This window comes from Synchiropus splendidus, chromosome 11 (assembly GCF_027744825.2).
Source record: "Synchiropus splendidus isolate RoL2022-P1 chromosome 11, RoL_Sspl_1.0, whole genome shotgun sequence".
In the NCBI taxonomy this organism is placed as follows: Eukaryota; Metazoa; Chordata; class Actinopteri; order Syngnathiformes; family Callionymidae; genus Synchiropus; species Synchiropus splendidus.
The window spans coordinates 7,888,330-7,906,569 of NC_071344.1; the positions used below are offsets into that span (position 1 = coordinate 7,888,330).

The 18,240-nt window shown below is 42.5% G+C and overlaps 2 protein-coding genes across 3 annotated transcripts; both read right to left on the minus strand.

Moving 5' to 3' along the window:
* Positions 1–1,967: 1,967 nt before the first annotated feature.
* Positions 1,968–15,595, minus strand: cenpi (centromere protein I). Of its 2 annotated transcripts, XM_053879377.1 has the most exons (20): positions 15,378–15,595; positions 14,288–14,425; positions 14,064–14,182; positions 13,714–13,821; positions 13,265–13,313; positions 13,121–13,167; positions 12,641–12,730; positions 12,434–12,565; positions 12,110–12,250; positions 11,178–11,298; positions 10,876–10,964; positions 10,697–10,814; positions 10,559–10,623; positions 10,268–10,377; positions 9,155–9,290; positions 5,996–6,120; positions 5,138–5,186; positions 4,013–4,231; positions 3,238–3,279; positions 1,968–3,157 (listed from the first exon to the last, which is right to left on the minus strand). In XM_053879377.1, exons 1-20 carry the CDS (start codon positions 15,535–15,537, stop codon positions 3,032–3,034), a joined length of 2,184 nt encoding a protein of 727 aa, XP_053735352.1. In that variant the 5' UTR covers positions 15,538–15,595; the 3' UTR covers positions 1,968–3,031. The 2 variants fall into 2 exon arrangements, with proteins under 2 accessions (XP_053735352.1, XP_053735353.1); XM_053879378.1 differs by lacking the exon at positions 3,238–3,279.
* A 486-nt stretch (positions 15,596–16,081) lies between these two features.
* On the minus strand, positions 16,082–18,172 carry tmem35 (transmembrane protein 35). Its single transcript, XM_053879567.1, has 2 exons — positions 17,971–18,172; positions 16,082–17,191 (listed from the first exon to the last, which is right to left on the minus strand). The coding sequence occupies exons 1-2, from the start codon at positions 18,088–18,090 to the stop codon at positions 16,826–16,828; spliced, it is 486 nt and encodes a 161-aa protein (XP_053735542.1). The 5' UTR covers positions 18,091–18,172; the 3' UTR covers positions 16,082–16,825.
* Between the last annotated feature and the right edge of the window lie 68 nt (positions 18,173–18,240).

Genomic DNA, 18,240 nt, shown 5'->3' on the forward strand with positions numbered 1-18,240 from the left:
AGAAGTGAGGATGAGAAGGAGCATCTCCCGACGACAGACCGCGTCTGCTGCGGTTCACTGTAAACGCTGTCACGCTTTCAAATAACTTCAGCGTAACTTCACTACCATTCCAATTCATATTCATGCCAGAAGGAACTTTACTACATTTTAAACCAGTCGATTCATAAAATGCAAATGTTTAAAAGCCACTTGGAAACTGTATAAACCTTTTGTTTCAGTTAGACTCATATTTTGATTCATACACAAACCGTTTGGGGAATTGTTTTTGCAGCACTCTTGCTGGACGATGTCCTGTAATAAACTTTAAGGCATTTCACAGGCATTTTTAAGATGTGTCGCTTAATGTTTTAATGAAAAAGAGTCGGTTCAATCTGTGGCATAAGAGAAAGTGGTGTAATGCGTCATGGAAAGGTGGTGTGAAGTAAACCATTTAGTTCTGCAGCAAAAAAAAAAGAAAAGAGAGAGAAGAATGAAAGCAATGTTGACCCCAGGATTGGCCCCTGTTGCACCCCTCACTGAGTCACACAGCTTCAATGAGTCACTCAGCAGTGAATACAATCAAATATAGGTGAGAGAAGACTTCAGTTTCAAGGTGTTCGAGGACGGGAGTGAAAAGTCCATCAGCTCTGAAGTTTAATTCAATAAACGCTTGTGAGAGAGTCGTCTTTGTGCCACTTTTAAATGCTGGTTTTGAACGTTAGTTGTGAAGCTTCTGTAGTTTAAGTCAAGACAATTTAAAAGAGCCTAACAATATAAAACCAAGGTAAAATGTGTGCGATCATTCATCCATGAAGACATTGTCGACTGTGAACATGAAGTCAGCGACCTGCCTTTATTGCCAGCCGATGCATGAGAGTAGAAGTTTGCTCTCAGTTATTTAACTGATCGATCGATAAAGTCACGCTCCTTCCTTGGAACCCCAGGATGAGTCCTGTGACCCACCGTCCTGAGATACACTCAGTAAGATCCATAAGCCAAATTTAAATGCTTTAAAATGAGGAGAGAACGAAATCCTGCATTGTGATTTACAACCACTGGCTGAACATGAATGAGAACTGCTGTGATGGACATTTCCAAGAGCCTATAAAGCGTAAGCTCTCTTTGAACAAGATTCATGTTTCCTCTGGATGATGCACACGTGGTCTCAGCAGAGCTCCGACAAATATGCTGCCACAACCAAAAATGGGTAACTGAAATGTGTATACTGTCCAAGTGTTGAAAGATGAGAAACACTAGGGGGCGATATTACATGATCCCTCCACAGCTCCGGCGCTGTAGGTGTAAGCAAAATTCTGCGTAAAAAGGTCTGTTTCATGTCTCAATATTGGTGGTGGTATCGGCTCAAATGACGTTGATGCCAAATGTCTCACACCAGGGGCGGATTTGACAAATGGAATGTGGCCTGTGATCTTCTCTCATCTGTCAATCTCAACAACACATTACCACGACAGAGAAAATGAACTGCCGCGAGATGATCCAACTCGGCAAAAAAAGGGACGTTGGACCTCCGTTCACCCTGTCAGCAGTGACCTCGAAAATTACACACGTATTTAGACACAACTTTTGATGGATTGCGACTTATCATACGGGGAGAAAACTCACCTGAGGCATCGCTGAACTAGGGACCACTGTTGTCACTACTGTTGTTATTGACAGAGAAGGGGGGGGGGTGTTTTTGGCAGACACCTCCTGCCTTCATTATTTATAGACTCTCAGGACAAACTCTGCCAAGAAACATTGCCGAAGATCTGGCAGCTGCTGAACAAACACACTCCCTCTCTTCCTTCATTTGTCACCCTTATGTTCCCCTAACTGTTAGCATTTTAGAAGCTCAACATTACTCCCAGCAGGGGGGGCAAGCGGGCGTCACGCTAGCTGAAGTAGCCCATTGCACCATCGGGAGTAGATGCTGTGTTTATTACCAGAAAGCATTTCAACATCAGGTTAGTACTAACACAAAACACATTTAAAAACACTTTGACAAGCAGACCTGACCCTTGTTGCACCCCATATTGGGTCAGTCACACATGGGCAAAAGCATCAGTCAGCAGTCTTGTGGTTACCTCATCACAAACCAGAAGCGCGGAGAGGATGACAAACATCCTCATGAGGAAGGTAGCCAAACATTTACCCTGGTGTGTACCACAATATAAAAATAGTTTACTTTTGAGTGGAAATAAAACTGCATCATTTCCTAAACGATGAATAAACAATGTCATTGACTTTCCTGAACAAGAACATTCCGGTTGTGTAGAAAAAAGCCAAGGAAAAGTAGCAGAAGTGATCAGCCAATACATTTTAAAATGGATCCTTGGGAATACATCCAAACTCTCGGCACTGTAATAGGTGTCAGGAGGAAAGCGGAGCAATTCTTCACGCTGGCTGGTTGAAAATTACTTGAATTTCGGAGGGATGCAATCATCAGAATACAATATGGACATTCAGTCGGTATTTCGGGAATTCATCACAGTCGCAGAACTAGTTGCAGAGAAGATACAGCAATATGTAGAACTGAAAAATAATATTGTACAGCTGCTGAACCCTGGTCACATATGTAACAATAGATGGAATAGATGGATGGCTGCGTATGAAGGAACTTCCCATCATAAACGGGGTGCACCAGGGGTCAGTCTGTGGATCGCTTCTGTTGTCCACTTTCATAACTACAGCCTTACTCACATGAGAGCATACATGGGTCAGTCTTAGCATCCCTGAGTCGGAGATGGCAGGGAATCAGGTCCAGAAACATGACAAAGGAACATTTGACTCCGCAAATGATAAACAGCTGGAAATGAATCCATATCTGTAGTTTAATTGGACAATAGCAGGGATATTAAGACATAAATCAAAGCCCTGGCAACAATGCACAAACAATACTACCACGTTTAAATAAAACAAAAAGCAAAGAGAGCAGGTGTCCGTCACTGAAAGGTGTAAAGAAGACCATCTTCTCCAGTCATTCAAAGTCTATCCCTGACTGTGGCAACATGTGTCCAGGTCAGTTGCATCTCATCGTCCCCGTGTCAGCGGACTATCCCTCGTGGTGACTGCCATGGGCTGCCTGCTGCCGGTTAACGTTATTCTGGACAAAGAGTTTGAGCCCGTCAAAGTCCTGCGTGAACAGATACTCCAGGAACCAAGTCCACGGTGCGGGTTGCTGGAACACACAGAGCCATATCAGGAAATGAGCTCAGAGAAATGCCATCAATGCAGAAGTGTAAAGGAAACGGGCCGTACCTTGATGGAACTGAGGTCCACCTCCTTCCTCCCCGGCCAGCACTGATAAAGTCAGAGCATAAATATTCATTCACCCGCGCATGTACAATCTCAGAAGATCACAGTTGGACACCGCCAAAAAAAGGTGTGTGTATTATTAAACATGATGGAAACCATGTCTCATGCAGCAACCATGAATAATAAAGGGCCCTTCTGTATTAATGTATTTTGTATTAAAGATGCATTTGATCACATTTGTCTCTTTATCCTGACGAACAAAACTGTGCGTAATGACCACAGGGGTGTCACTTAGAGGAAAACATGCAGTGCACACTTCACACGGGAAGAAAAATCCTTCCCATTTATAGGCTGCATATGACCGATGTGGGTGCGTCCAGCCAAGGGTCAAATTAGAACTGTAACCATCCACATTTTTTGTCTCATCAGCAACTGTGTCAATAACAACTTCTATTAATATTTTCATCCAAAATGTATTGAATGTGTGTTGTATTAAGTCTGATACAAATGTTGATGTTATAATAAACACATTTATATAGCTTTAAATTCAGGTGTCAGGTGTCACCATTGCTATTTTTGGTGGAATTTGGAAACCAAAAAAAAAAAAAGAGACTGAGGTCAGATTCTGTCTGGTAAATAAACCTTGGAGGCAGTGAATGCAACACGCAGCCAATGTGTAGACAGATAGAAATGCATTCATTTGGAAAAATCTGTTTTGTGCATTTAAAAAAATGTAGAAAAGAGTCTGGAACTTGTCTTGAGAAACCACTTGACTCACCTTCAGGTGAAAGTCCACGGCGTAACCCAGCAGAGCCGGGTGGCAGTTGAGGTTGAACCGTCCCGAGCACTGTGGCACGCCGCTCTTGAGCAGCACCTCCTCGCTGACCTCCAAACCCGCTGCTGCCTGAAACACTGTGGAGTTCCACAAGCAGTTGACCATGAAGACCAGGTACTGGTTGAAGTCCCGGTAGGTCTGGCGGCTGATGTGAAAGGGTTGCTGCGGGTCACACACACAAAAAATAAATGGCAGGAGTTAAGGAAAAAGAAATGCTGACAACAGCAAAAGGTTTCTTGTTACATACCAGACAAGTCTGTTTAGTGGGACCTGACCTCACTACCTTCTTACCCAATAACTTGATTTGGTATCGAACACTACTATCATGAAAACACTCAAATAAATCCAAACACTAGTGATGGGTCCTGCAACACCGATGCGCCGACGTGCGCACCAAGCTCACACAGCTATCCCTTCGTCGGTGTGTGTACCGCTTTAAGACAATCACATGACTGTGTCGAGTCGAAAAAACACGCCCAACTGTGTGTATAAGGAAGTGCATCTGTCAACAGGATGTAACAGTGCTGAAACAGTCTAATCTCACGGTTCTTCGTGAATGTCTTTGTGGATCTAGGGTGCAGCTCCAAGGGAAACGCAAGTTCCGTGTGGGACCATTTTGATCTACTACCGGAGAATAATGTATTTATTTCAATCTATACCCAGTTTGTCTCAGATTTTCCACTTGTCTTGTTCCATTCTAATTCAAATTAACTTCAAGGCATAATTTAGAACATTTAAAAACATTGGATTTTTTTTTAAATAAAAAAACGTTTTCACATCATGAATCATTCTCACATAATTTGAAGATATGGAATAATAATGAATGCAAAGACAAATGATATTATGATATACAGTAGGTCACTAAATCAGTGTCAACTCAGTCTGTCAAGTCTGTTGCCTGCAGGGACCTTTACTGTCCAGCAGGTGTCAGTATTCAGTGACACAGTATCAACACAGTGTGTCACCGTGTCGAAACGCTTTATGATGCCTCATTTACCCATCACTGCCAAACTCTCTTCTCCACTCAGAACAGACGTATGAACAGTGAAGACCGTAGCTTTTCATTACCTCGGTGACTTTTTCCCGACTCTTGGCTGAAGTCAGATTGATCTTGTATCTGAGGAAACAGAGAAATGAAACTGAAGTTACTGAGGGACGTGACACAACAAACAAATTGCATGGCAAGTCCAGAGTGTCATCTACTTTTCTACAAAGGACAGGAAATGATTATTTATAACATCAGGGTTTCCCGCAAAGCTACACCATTAAGGCATCTGCCTTGAAAAAAAAACTACATCCTACCTCTGTCACATTGTCACTGAACGTCTCAAGTAAGTTTAGTCCCAAAACCATCATGTACCCCAAGTAAAGCTTCACTCACAAAACAACAACTGTTTCCCCACTGTGCCAAAGCTAAGCATGGTAGCATCCCCACCCATGACGCCCTAACTAGCCACTAACAGAGAAACAAAACCTCTCAGCTTAGAAGAGGTGCAGATCCTTTTGGCCTCAAGTGCATGTGCAAAGTGGAGGACACAAAGTTATCCGTGACAGTCGCCGCCAGAAAACCCCCACTAAAACACTGTCAGTGTAAATGATTTCAATGTAATGCTATGAACCCTGGCATTGAAGGCTCTAATTTTGGGGAGCCTGGGGCGTAATCTCTGTTTTGTTTACTGAAGCCTTGGGTGATAAATGAAGCTCCTATTGCACAGAAGAAGAAGAAGAGCGCAGCATTCTGCCTCCCGCTCGCTCATTATCATAAATCATGCATTAACATGTAAGTGCAATTACGCCATTTGATTTCACTTCTGTCGGGCAGTGAATTATGCATAAGCATGTGACACACCGCATTAAGGTTATTCCCAGCCTGCACTGGGAGGTGGGCTTGTCGGCAGCTGTGGTGCGGAGGTGAGCGGCGCGTACCTGCTCATGACGTAGGCCAGGCGGTCCACGCTCACAGCGTCGGCGGCGAACAGGGCCGGGTAGAAGACGCCGGGAGGGGGAAGCACGATGAGCGGCAGCCCATACTTCAGAAACATGTCGCTCACCTGCGGGAGGAAGCAGTATTCATGAGTGAGCTGCCGGCCCGCTGATAAGAGGCCAGGTGATCGGACTCGCGCCTGGCTGATAAACGCAGCGCCGCCGTCATGTCTTGTCAGACAAACTTTTTATCTTTCGGCATGGCAACTTCTGATATGACTAAAATATAAAGTGTCAGGTAATTGCCACTGGAGGCGTCGTCTTTTATCTGTTATGGCGGTTTGCTAATTCTGACTCGGGTTATAGCTCCTTTACAATGACTCACAAACACTACACCATCCGCTGGTTATGGTGGCAGCTGCCAGGAGGGATGGAAGTCCGGCGCGAGCATCGATGCAGCCCCACATGGAGGCTTTTACAAGAGCATTGTAAAAGTGCGCCTCATGTGGGTGATAACCTGTTCGCCGGGTCAGTATTATTATTGAGAGCACTCCATTAAAGAAGAGCAGTAAAGAAGCAGCAGAGTAATGGCTGGATTTGGCTACTAATGCCTGTTCATGGTCATAAAGTGTGGCTCATCTGAGAGCAAAAATGGCTGCATGCAGAAGTCCCGTGGCCTCTAGACATGGAGCGGAAGGAACATTTGAAGAAATATATGCTGTGAAGTCAGATAGCGACACTGGCTGTGAAATACAGTTTTAGTTTTTACTGCTTTTAAATTGAGCAGGATGAGGTAACAACACCATCAATTTGGCTGAGGACACAAACTGAACAAACTCTTAAACGCTTCAACAAATATTAAGATGAAACCCTGAACACCATTTAGGACTTTGAAGTCACCAGGCTGCTCTTGAGGGAGACTGTATTAAAGCCAGGATTTACTGTCAGTTTTCAGCAACACAAACCTAAATGTTTCTTCCCTGTTTCAACCTTTATGCAGGAGACAGAGTACTGCTGATACACATTTTAAAGATCCAGCCTCCTATATTACATGCTATTCAGCCCATACCTTTATTGAAAGTGACTTGAAATGGATCAGCATATTGCATCAAGGCCAAAAGCCCAAACAATACTCCCAATGTCCTACTCCACGGTCACCGACCTAATCTGCTGCTGAGTCAGGTGACACTGGCCTCGACAACAGGACTATCTTTGCAGTTCAGATTTAATACCTGTAAAGCTCAACTGCCATTGACTTGAAGGTAGCAAACATTGTCCCACATTACTGTACATGACGGTTGTCTTCTTTTGTTGTTTTCCATCAGGGGTTGCCACGGCAAGTCAGCCTCCTCCATCTTCACTGTACTTCATATCATCCTTCATCTCATCCTTGACCCTTTTATACCTGGTCCTCCATCCCTCTCCTTCCAATCCTCACCCAACGCAGTCCCATGTCTCTGCTTCTTCTCTTTGTGTCAGACAGATCTCATAAAATGCCACTTTGAATGAATGGATGACTTTTTTTGAAGCCATATTAATGGTTCTTTTTTTAATGTTCAGGCTATTAAATCCACGATTTATATCATATTACATCATATATCTTGAAAGCTTTTTTTCCTTCCATAATAATTATTGCTTTGGATACATCTTTTTCACCACGTGTGACCTTCGCGATGAGGTGACGCGACTATATTTCAGTCAAATTACTTGAACAACTCAAGTGTGACTTCATTTAAGAAAACCTGACTCAGTCTATTTTGCCTGACTTTTAATGCCATTAGACGTGTGGCTTTCAGCAGTGCAACTTGACTTCATGTGTGCTGCCATCACTGAAACATTATGTTAGTAAACAAAAAGTAGAGCGCCTCACTTGTTTGTTTACTTCACAGCCGTCTCGCCAACGTTCATGTCTGATATTGCGCCATGAAACATTCATATGTTGTTTTATCCTGGGTGAAAATGATGTTAACAATTAGAATTGCGACTCTATTTGTCTTCTGGTGAGGGAATTGGGGTCAAGCGTGTATCTTAAACAGTCTCCAAGAATATTTAGCTCAGCAATTATTCACTAGTTATCTCCACTCGCCAGATGTTGTTAGAATGAGTCCAACCTGTTTTTGGTAAGCTACGCAGATTTATTCGTGCAGGGCCTTTTGTCAGGATTATTGGGTTCATTTTTAGGATTAGGGAAACTTAATTCTGCTTCTATGGTGAATAATAATGTCTTTCGTGGTAAATTGCTGAATCATAATACAGCTTGATACTTACATGAAAGTAATTATTCATTTGGAAACCCACACAAAAATGATTCCTAATGGTGCTTTTATATTTCTAGATGTCGTAGCAGTACAAAACAAAACATTCACCTTCCAGATAAATCATCAATATATTTCAATATATATATTTTCATGTTTTTATTCCGTTGGATTGTAAAGACCCCGAGCATTGCTCTTTACTCATAGCAGCACGTAGTAGCTATAACTGCGACACAGAAAGCGCGGTCATCCCTTTCGTTTGTAGCTAGAACAATATGATGCCACCCATATGCTTGGCGCGGGTAATACATCTATACCTTGTATTCTTTCCAAATCATTCAGAAATACTTCATGAAGGAAATCATGACTCGGTAACAGACAAGCTGATCACAACATTAAGTCACCAAGGTCTTAAAAAGTAAGAATTATAACAACAAAACCGAGCATCCAATTCTCCATATGGAGAGTGAAGCCGTCTCTTGAGACTGTGGGATTAATTGACGGAGAAATTACAGATTATTTATCTCCGCTGGGCAGTTGCTATGAAAACAATAAACAATTGATGAACTGGTTTTGGTCTTGAATTCTTAAAAACATCGTGTGAGGTTTTGTTAATTGGCTGGCAGCTAACATTTGTCAGTCATTATATGAACAGAAATAATTTAGTTTCCTTCCAGTTATCACAGTATTCCTAATTCAAATGAGTAAACATGCAATGTGCAGTAGATGTTTTTATATTTCAATCCTAGCCAATAGCAGATTAGCCATAATTGTAAAATGAAACGCTGACTTCATTTCTATTGCTCCCGTGTGTAGAGATAAGCAATATCAGCAAAATGCCAAGAAAACATTTTGATCCGGTCTGAAAATGGAACCTTACTTGAGACCACATCACGACTTCACTCACCGTCTCATAGAAATCCAGAATGAAGTGCAGGAGAAGCGTGCGGCCACCTTCCAGCTGCAGACCCACCGTGGCCAGGCGGCCTACAAAGTGCACCAGCTCCATCACAGAATCCTTGAACCCCGACAGAGTGAAGTTTCTAAAACAAAAGAGAGCCTGAGTCCGACGGGATCCCTGAGGCGAGAGGCCACTTCGGAAAAACCTTGGAGAAATAACTAAAATCTGTCAAAGTGGCATTTAATTACAAGAGGAAAGATTAATCCTGACTCCGTGTGATTATAGTGGGGCGGCAGCCACCACCCCACGTTCTGCTGAGCAATGGACAAAACTTCGGACTGTGGAATGGACTGGAGGTGTGTGAATGTGACGGTCAAATTTGATCCAAGACAGAAGGGGTCAGCAAGACAAGAGGGAGAGTCCTCATGTAGTGCACCCAAGCGCCTCACTGGCTGTCTTCCTAGTCTCCTTTTACTTGGTATCTACATAGCTAACCTTCCTCTCTATCTCTCCTATCCATGTGAACCCAGCCTTTTGTCTCCTAGCTTCTCCACAAGATGTCCTGACACACACATTTCTCATCATGCTAAACAATGAATTATTGCCATTTCTTTTGCCTAAAATATCTAGAATGAAGCCATTTTTTTTAATATGAAACTCATATTTTCTCAAATATTTGTTGAGGTATGTCCAGAATTATGAGATTATGAGACTAACAGACGCCTGTTACTTTAGTGCTGTGATTTTCACCGTTACTTGCACCTGTATTCTTAGATCGAGACTAACTTACTGAATTTAAATCTCAACGCAGGGTGTTTTTGACTCAGAGGTTGATACAAATGTCCAGACAATGACTCATATATACACATTACAACACACAATGTTGCCTCTCCTGAAACAAAAATGCATTAACGTATCGACACAGATGCCCTAACAAGCCACATTCTGTCAGTTTGCTGTAAGATGAGATTGACAAACATTTTTTGCTTCATGGGCTGAAACTATTTAGAAACATGTTGTTTTGTCCATAACAAACGTGCTAACTTGGCTTGGATTTAAAGAACTTTGTATCCACCTTCTTGGATGTGCACAACAACCTCAGTGTATTAACGGACTTACATTGAAGTGTGACCGCTAACGCTGATGTCCAGATTGTCCTCCAGAGCATAGACCGAGTGCCACGTCAGCCACTTCAGCAGCATGTTGTTCAAACACTCTATAAGACCACACTGGAGAGACAGAAGCACCATCAAAACGGGATGCTTAGCAGGGTTACGACACGCAGAGGACTTTAATGGGCTCCGCAGGATGTTCAGACAGAATGCTACTCTCGAAAACTGAAGTCAAATCTGAAGTGGTTTGAAGATGAGCGTGACAAAACGGAGTCGCAGATGTTTTAAAGAAACCCACCTTAAAAAACAGTGAAGAGGTGCAAAAGAGCCGCACGAGTGGTTCAAATAGATGCGAGTTCATTTCTGTGAGAAGAGATTCCGTTACATAAATATTTATCACATTAAAAGAGGGTCAGAATCAGGAAGGCAAACTCACGAGAACTGGGCATGACAGCTATGTTGCTCAACAGGCCCAGGATCTCCGGGCACAGGAGGGATCCGTCCCAAATATTCAGGAACTTGAAGAGAAAGGTCTGGGAACTATAAAACCCCTCCTGGTGGAGGCAACAGTGCATGAGCAAGTGAACAAGTCACATGACCAGGGATGAGACTCACCTGGAGGAAATGCTGGGCAGAAAGAAGCCTTCTCAAAAACTGCACATCTGAACCCTGCGATGTCCCTCCATCATTGGAGAAAAGAAATTCTGAAGGAAAACGGATAAATTGCATTTTCACAACCTTCATGAAAGCATCTACAAGCATGAAAAAATATGTTTCATCGCATAACTGTGACATTTTGACCCCCACTCATGACACTGAAACAGGCTTGGCTACATTTGTCCTCAGTCACTCCCACAAATATGCTTAGTGTCAGCCTCAAATGGAACGTTTTTCAGCCTTCTAAGAGTCACATTTACCTTCCTGAAGAGCGTAGCCCAGCCAGAAGTTGAGGAGTAGGAGTGCAGACTCATCCTGAACACAGTCCAAGTACTGCAGCGTCAGACTGGACCCCAGCAGTGAGCCCATTTGGGCCGGCAGCTGCAAAGACATGTTGAACATCATATGAGTGAAATAAAGCACATTCACCAAGTATTCATCTTCAGATAAAAGCGCCAACAGATCTGACTGACATCCATCTGCCTGTACTATTTTAATAAAGAGCTCATTCTTCAGGAGGCAGTAATCCTCATAAAGCCAGCACTGGGACGCTTCCTCCATCGTGGAAGATAATTAAAGCAGCTTGCTATTGTCCTGAGCAGCTGCAGGCTTATACACAGTCTCATTTTCAGATGACAGGAAGTCGCAGATCAGCCGGCCAACGATAATGGCCCAAACTGTGTCATCAAACTGAGAAAGAGCTGCTCGATGGTGAGTAACAGGCCGGCCCACAATGGGAGAGGAATCGATTCGGCTTTGTCGGAGGCAGCAGCTTGATAAGGAATCACCATCTGATCTTTGACTTTTAGACTCAGGAGGCTGTATCTCAGGGCAGTGATTTTATGCAGCACAATGTCGGCCAATGGCCAGATGAACTATCAGTTCACTGATTTTGCCATTGGTGATGACCATCTGCTTTGGGACTTTATTCACTGAATTCACATTATGCTTAAGAGAACAAAGAGGGCATTGAGTTGGATGATGCCCATCTAAAATGGACTCATGTACTAAGAACGATTCCTATCTGTCTTCAAACCTCTAAACGACGCGACAGCGTTGCCAGTGAATGGCAACAGCACCACCCAGTGGCTTAAATAACACATCACAGCTAAAAGTGGGTATTGTGTTAATCCTCATTCATGGACTAAATATTTCAGCCCTCAGAATGCACAGAAGTCGTTTCTTTCCTTACCTCAATACGGTGCATGTTTTCCAACAGCTGAGCAAAAGACTGGATCTGTGCCAGAGGAACCAGCTTTCTGCTGTTGGTTTCAGACTGTGACCCATTGTTAGGCGCCGATCGTACAGCTGGCAATGTCAGGTGAAGATATTTCTTCAGAAAAGAATAAATAGATCAAACAAATCTTTATCGTGGCTTTGAAATCAGCAATTGTAAAGTTTATTTGGAATTTGCATTCAAATGTTAAAACTCAGCCTATATAGTTGCTGAAGGTGCAGCAAAGTAAGACTAGTGCACTGATACATGATAGTGCAGATGGAACATAAAAGCTCCTACCCTTTTCCGACTGGAGTTCTTATCTGTCCCATTGTAGGCCGGAATGACGCTGGAGGCAGGTTGGTGTCCGTTCTTCTTCTGCACAGTAATCAAGGCGGATTTCCAGGGAGAGTTGTAGTTTCTGAAACCATTCTGAGAGAAAACAAACGTCAGCCTTGAATGTAGTTTTTTGAATAGCGAACCATTTGCCACATTCCCATCACTAACCTTCATCCTCGATGGAACGGAGAGAATCACCAGATCTGGGCGGAAAATCTTGTAAAGCGACAGCAGTTGCAACAAGAACGGCAGCTTTCCCTGTTAAGAAAAGTCGATAGCACACGTCAATATGCAAAGAAGGATTTTTAAAATATGCTTTATGCAACGACAATTTTATTACCACCAAAGTTTATTATTATTGAGTGATCCTCTTATAACTTTGCTGAACCAGAAATTTTAACCTTAACCAGGAAGCTGATCTCATGACTTAATAATTTATTTATTAGGAAGCTTTTGAAGATGCAAAAGGTCACAGAGGAAGAAATTACTTTTTTTCTTTAGTAACCCAGGAAAACAGCAACAGACACACACATAAGAATCTTATATTTAAGTATTTTAACTCAACTCAACCAAGGTCTGCTACTGTTTTTTCGTGTACATGTCTTTAGTTATAAGACAATCAGCATTGTTTATATATTTAAGACTTACCAATTTTGACTGTAGCTCCAGTAGTTTTCTGACTCGGAATACGCGGACTGGAAAAAGCAAGTCAACCAAGGAACCAAAATGAAGTGAGAAACTAATGATTGAAAAGTGAGAATCAGAAAAGAAAAACTTGTGAAAATGACTCACCACTTTCTTTGCTGGTCAGTAAGTACAGCAGATGGCAGATGTATGGGCACTGGGAAAGGAAAAAGACGTCAGTTTACAACCACTCTTCATAAAATCATGTCATTTTAGGAAAAAAACAGATGACAGACATTTTGAAAATAGGTGAAATTGAAATGTTTTGGTTTAGTTAATGTCTAAAATCTGTTTTCACAAAGATATTGCTGTTTGACTTTCACTTTGGGTGTACAAAGAATCCCACAGCACCAATAGACAAGTATTAGTTCCTTTGTTTGATTAGAAATATAAATAAAATGACCATTTACTGGCCGATCGAATGGAAAATAAAAATCCTAAGGGATGTTAAGCAAATGTTTCTTGTGTCACAACACACTTGAAAACCTTCAACATCAGATTCTCGCCAGCCTGATTTAGGTGTATGTGGCATATTACACATCAAATCTCACACGTACCAGATTTTCGTCGGTCACAAAGTTGAAGATGAAGCCGTATATAGCTCTGAGTTGGTCCTTCGAGTCAATCATGTCAAAAAACGTCAACACCCACTTTATAAATAGAATCTGGAATAAAAGAAAGTCATGTAAACAAACACACAACAGAGATGTTTGGTCATAAAAAACAGAGACATATACAATACAGATAGCGACACATACAAATGATATTGCTACACTCAAAAGTAAGTACAGGATACCTGTGTTCAAGATGATTTTAGTGCACCAACTATTGAGGTCATAATCCAGCAAGGAGGTGTTTCTATATGCGGCATGAATGATTCCCACTTCATTGTGTTTCAGTTACTCACCTCAGTACCAGTGGGTAGTTTGCCTATAGCCAGCCAGCCCACTGCTCTCACGACCGCCTCCTGTGGCACCACTGAGGCGGGAATCAAACACTTGAGCACCCGCCCACACGGAGACGTCCCTTTAAAAAACACAAGTCAAAAACTGTTATCCAAGTGTCTATTGTGTAATAACCAGATAACAAACCGAGAAAAACGAAATATTGAAAATGAAAGCGCCACATTACCCATCCTGAGGCTCATTGCAAACTCCAACATGACAGAGATGGCGTCAGGAGAAAGCCCTTGACTGTAGGCCACCGTCTCCACCTGCGACAAGTTCCTCTCAAAGTCATCATTCCCTATCCACGGGGTGCCAGCTTTCACTGGGGGGAAAGCAGAAAACATCACATCGTTTTTAATCCGTACAGCAAAGGTTTCATACATTAATATATAAATAAATATTTTTATAAGATTTGTTCAATATGGTGGATGAGGTGACATCAGGGTTTCATCAACACTTTCACCAAATCAATGGTTCTGTGGGCGACATCAAACCAAGAAAATCAAATCTTACAGAAACTACAGTGCCTGGACAAAAATAAAAAGTCGCCACCAAAAATAAGGGTCATACGCTCTAATATTTCTTTGGTCCGCCTTTAGCTTTGATGACAGAACGCATTCACTGTCATATATTGGATAAGCTTCTGCAATGTCACAAGATTTATTTCCATCCAGTGTTGCATTCATTTTTCACTAAGATCTTGCATTGATGATGGTAGGGTCTGACCGCTGCACAAAGCCTTCTCCAGCACACCCCAGTCTTTCACTATTTGAGCTCGATGAATCCTGGTATTGTCATCTTGGAATATGCCCGTGCCGTCAGGGAAGAAAAAATCTATTGATGGAATAACCAGGTCATTCAGTATATTCTGGTAGTCAGCTCACATCATTCTTTGAGCACATCATGTAGCTGAACCTCGACCTGACCAACTGCAGCAACCCCAGATCCAGGATCCAGGTGGCGACTTTTGTTTGTGGCCAGGTCAACTCTCTAACTCGGAGAGCACGGAAAAGCGTGGAATGTGACGGGAAAGATGAAGGGAGAGCAACAGACAGAGTGAGACGTCGTCACTTATGGTGGTGCAGGAGTAAACACGCTGGAGGAACCTGGTCTCTGTGTTGACCAGAGGGAGGAGACACCGCTGCCCCCGCGAGCCAGCTGACTTTATCGTGGCGGAGGAGAATGGAGCTAATGTAGCTCACCCACGAATATAATGCGGTGTAGAGACGAAACCTCTTTGAGACACAATGTTACTTCAGAGCGAACTCACGAACCTTCAGCGAAGTAGTTGAGGGCCAGAAGCAGCGGATCCGTCGCCTTCTTTCGTTTCTCAATTTCGGCAACTCTCACACTTCGGTTAATGCTGCGGTTGGAAAGTGACTGGTCGCTCGACCGCGATATGTCCAACTCCGACGAGTTTGGCTTCGCTGCCATATCTACATCGCTACAGAACAGCTACACCCTCCGTGTTGTTGCACTCGGCCATTCAAAACTCAAATCCTCGCGCGACCGTTTGTCCTGCGCGTGCGCATTGGAGGTCTTCCGCCCAATCGCATTCTGGGAATTGTAGTTCACCAATCGACACCGCGCTCGGACCAGAAATATATGTAAAATTGTTACATTTATCAAATGCAATTCACAATTCGAATAAAAAAATATTAATCCTTGAATCCTTTTACATTCACATTTGAATTAAAAATATGACAACTTCGTATTTTTATGACAATATAATGCACAGCATTCAGGGATCTCCATTAAATTAAATTGATCAAAGTGTATTACTACATAACTATCACGATTATTACTAATTCCTGAGTAATAATGTAATTGTTGTTCACTCAACGAGGCTTCCTACTAATACATTTCTGACCTTAGAAGTACTCCCTGGTCATTTTCCCACTGTTGATTGCATTTATAATTTACAATAAAACTTTCCAACAATAGTATGTATGTGAACAACTGCGTTTTCCCCTGTGTTTTTTAAAATTCTTTATTTGAGTCTTCCAGAAAAAAAAAAAATTGACATAAAGGCATGTCAACCATCCAGTCGTATTGCAAAGAAATGTGGTGAGAAAGTGAGAACTAAACAATAGCATTTTTATTAAAAATAACAGTAGTAGCTTCTGTAGCTGAAACAAACACCTGATTAAACTCACTGACAGGACTCACTACATTGACATGAGCATGTCCTCATCCGGCCTTATAAATTGATTTTTTTTTCTAACTAATAAATTAAGAAGTGGTATTACAAGAATTTATTCCAGTGTATGAACAGGTCTTCAAAAATGTATTGGCCCTGAAGGTTTCCATTTAATGATTATATTCATAACTTAATGAAACATCATGCACCAATGAACGAATCTCCGCTTCTCACAACAGTACTAAAAATGAAAACAGTGTACAGTTTGTAGAAATATCTCAACAAATTCAACTCAAAGCTTAAAAACAACCAAGGACAACAGTGCAAGATGTGGAATAAAATCTGAGAAGTGAATCCACCAGTGTTCACAGGGATGATTGTCCACAGTGGTGTAGAGTAAGAATGGACGAAAGTCCTCAGTTTCACAATAATGAGGAGTAATAATGGTGAATAACCAGTCAGCCAGCTGAAGAGGACGGATAAGTGTGAGGGGTACTTTTCGTAAACGTTTATTCACTTCAAAGCCAGCACCCTAAAATCCCTTGTGGCGCACCAGGAGGATCCCTTCAGTGTTAAGCAACTTTAAGACTGCTTGACCTTGTTTTTCTCCTGGTCGTTGACATGCTGATCTTCTCTACTTTCCTCTCTCTCCGGCCGGTCTTCGCTCTGTCGAGCAATGAGCAGTCGGCAGGTTAGAAGAATACCGAAAACCAAAGCGTGGGCGTAGCGCTTAAGAGGATCTCCCACAAGCTGATGGAAGAAAAGGACTGCCAACATGACTAGTAGTAGCAGGAAGTTGGCCACATCCTTGGGTCTGCCCGGCACCAGGGTGAGGACCACACCGCAGCCGACCTCCAGGGAGCCGATGATCTTGCGAAGCAGAACAGAGCTGATTCCAATTTTCTTTAAACCAGGTAACGCTTTTGCGTAGCTCTTGTATGCCCTTTTCTGAAAGAAAAACAAGGTTGTTAACACCTTAACTCCTAATAACTAAAAAGAATATACACATGCAGTTGCTCAAAATCCAACATTTGTCCCTTCATACACAGCGGGTTTCTTTTTTTTTTTACAAGTAGGCGTGAGTGTTGTTATCTTGAACAGTCAAAAGCTTCTTTTTTTATTTCTGTGACATATCATCTTATTTTGTGCATATTGCAAGCAAGCGGCATTTGATGTTTTTGCTGAGGTGGCCTCAACATCAGCACCAGCTGGTTCACTCCGTAGAACATGCTCGAATCGTCCGCCATTGCCTGAAGACGATCACATTTATAAAGCGACTATACAAATATTTATAAGCAGATACGCGATTTTTTTTCGAACCAGTATAGAGTCGAGGACAATTGCTTCGACTGAACTTGAGTTTGGTCATTTTACAATCGTGTACCGTTACGGCATACAGTTTCAGAGCGTGCGCATTTTACTAATTTATATTTTCAATTATATTGTTGAAATAACTGATAGAAAATAATGTACGAAAACGCTATTTATGAGCTCCTATTCTGCATGATGTACCTCAGATGGCTAGCTTAGCCTTCTGCTAGCAGAACTTGCAGTATTTCTGACAGAATCTAAACAGCCAAAACCAACACATCAACGGTTTAAAACGTTCGCTCACGAACCGTTCAGGTTCTTCTATTCAGGTCAAGGCATTATTCGAGCCTGGCAGCCTTCGTGCAGCCATCACAGAACAATGGACCTGACACGAACGGATGCTGCTACTGACTCACCATTTCACTGTATGCATCCTTGCTAAGTCTCGGAGTGAGCTTGATGGTCCCCATGAAGACGAAAAACAAGCCCAGAGCAAAGGACAGGGCTACAATGGTTATTGTCCTTGGAGAGGCCATGTTTCACAGCTCCAAACGATGGAAATGAAGTCAACGGATGAAGATGCAGCCAGCGGCAGCACGGGGGAGGGGGACGCGAGAGTGCCTTCCGCCGAACTACAAAGATGGCTGCGCACTCGGCTTCACAACATCCGGGTGCTCAGCGTCCCC

Coding starts and splice junctions, on each gene's coding strand:
- cenpi (XM_053879377.1), bottom strand. CDS start 15,537: ATGGCAGCGAAGCCAAACTCGTCGGAGTTGGACATATCGCGGTCGAGC. Junction 14,426..15,377: donor CCTCAACTACTTCGCTGAAG/GTTCGTGAGTTC, acceptor CTTTCCCCCCAG/TGAAAGCTGGCACCCCGTGG. Junction 9,291..10,267: donor GTTAGCGGTCACACTTCAAT/GTAAGTCCGTTA, acceptor CTTTTGTTTTAG/AAACTTCACTCTGTCGGGGT.
- tmem35 (XM_053879567.1), bottom strand. CDS start 18,090: ATGGCCTCTCCAAGGACAATAACCATTGTAGCCCTGTCCTTTGCTCTG. Junction 17,192..17,970: donor AGGATGCATACAGTGAAATG/GTGAGTCAGTAG, acceptor TTTTTCTTTCAG/AAAAGGGCATACAAGAGCTA.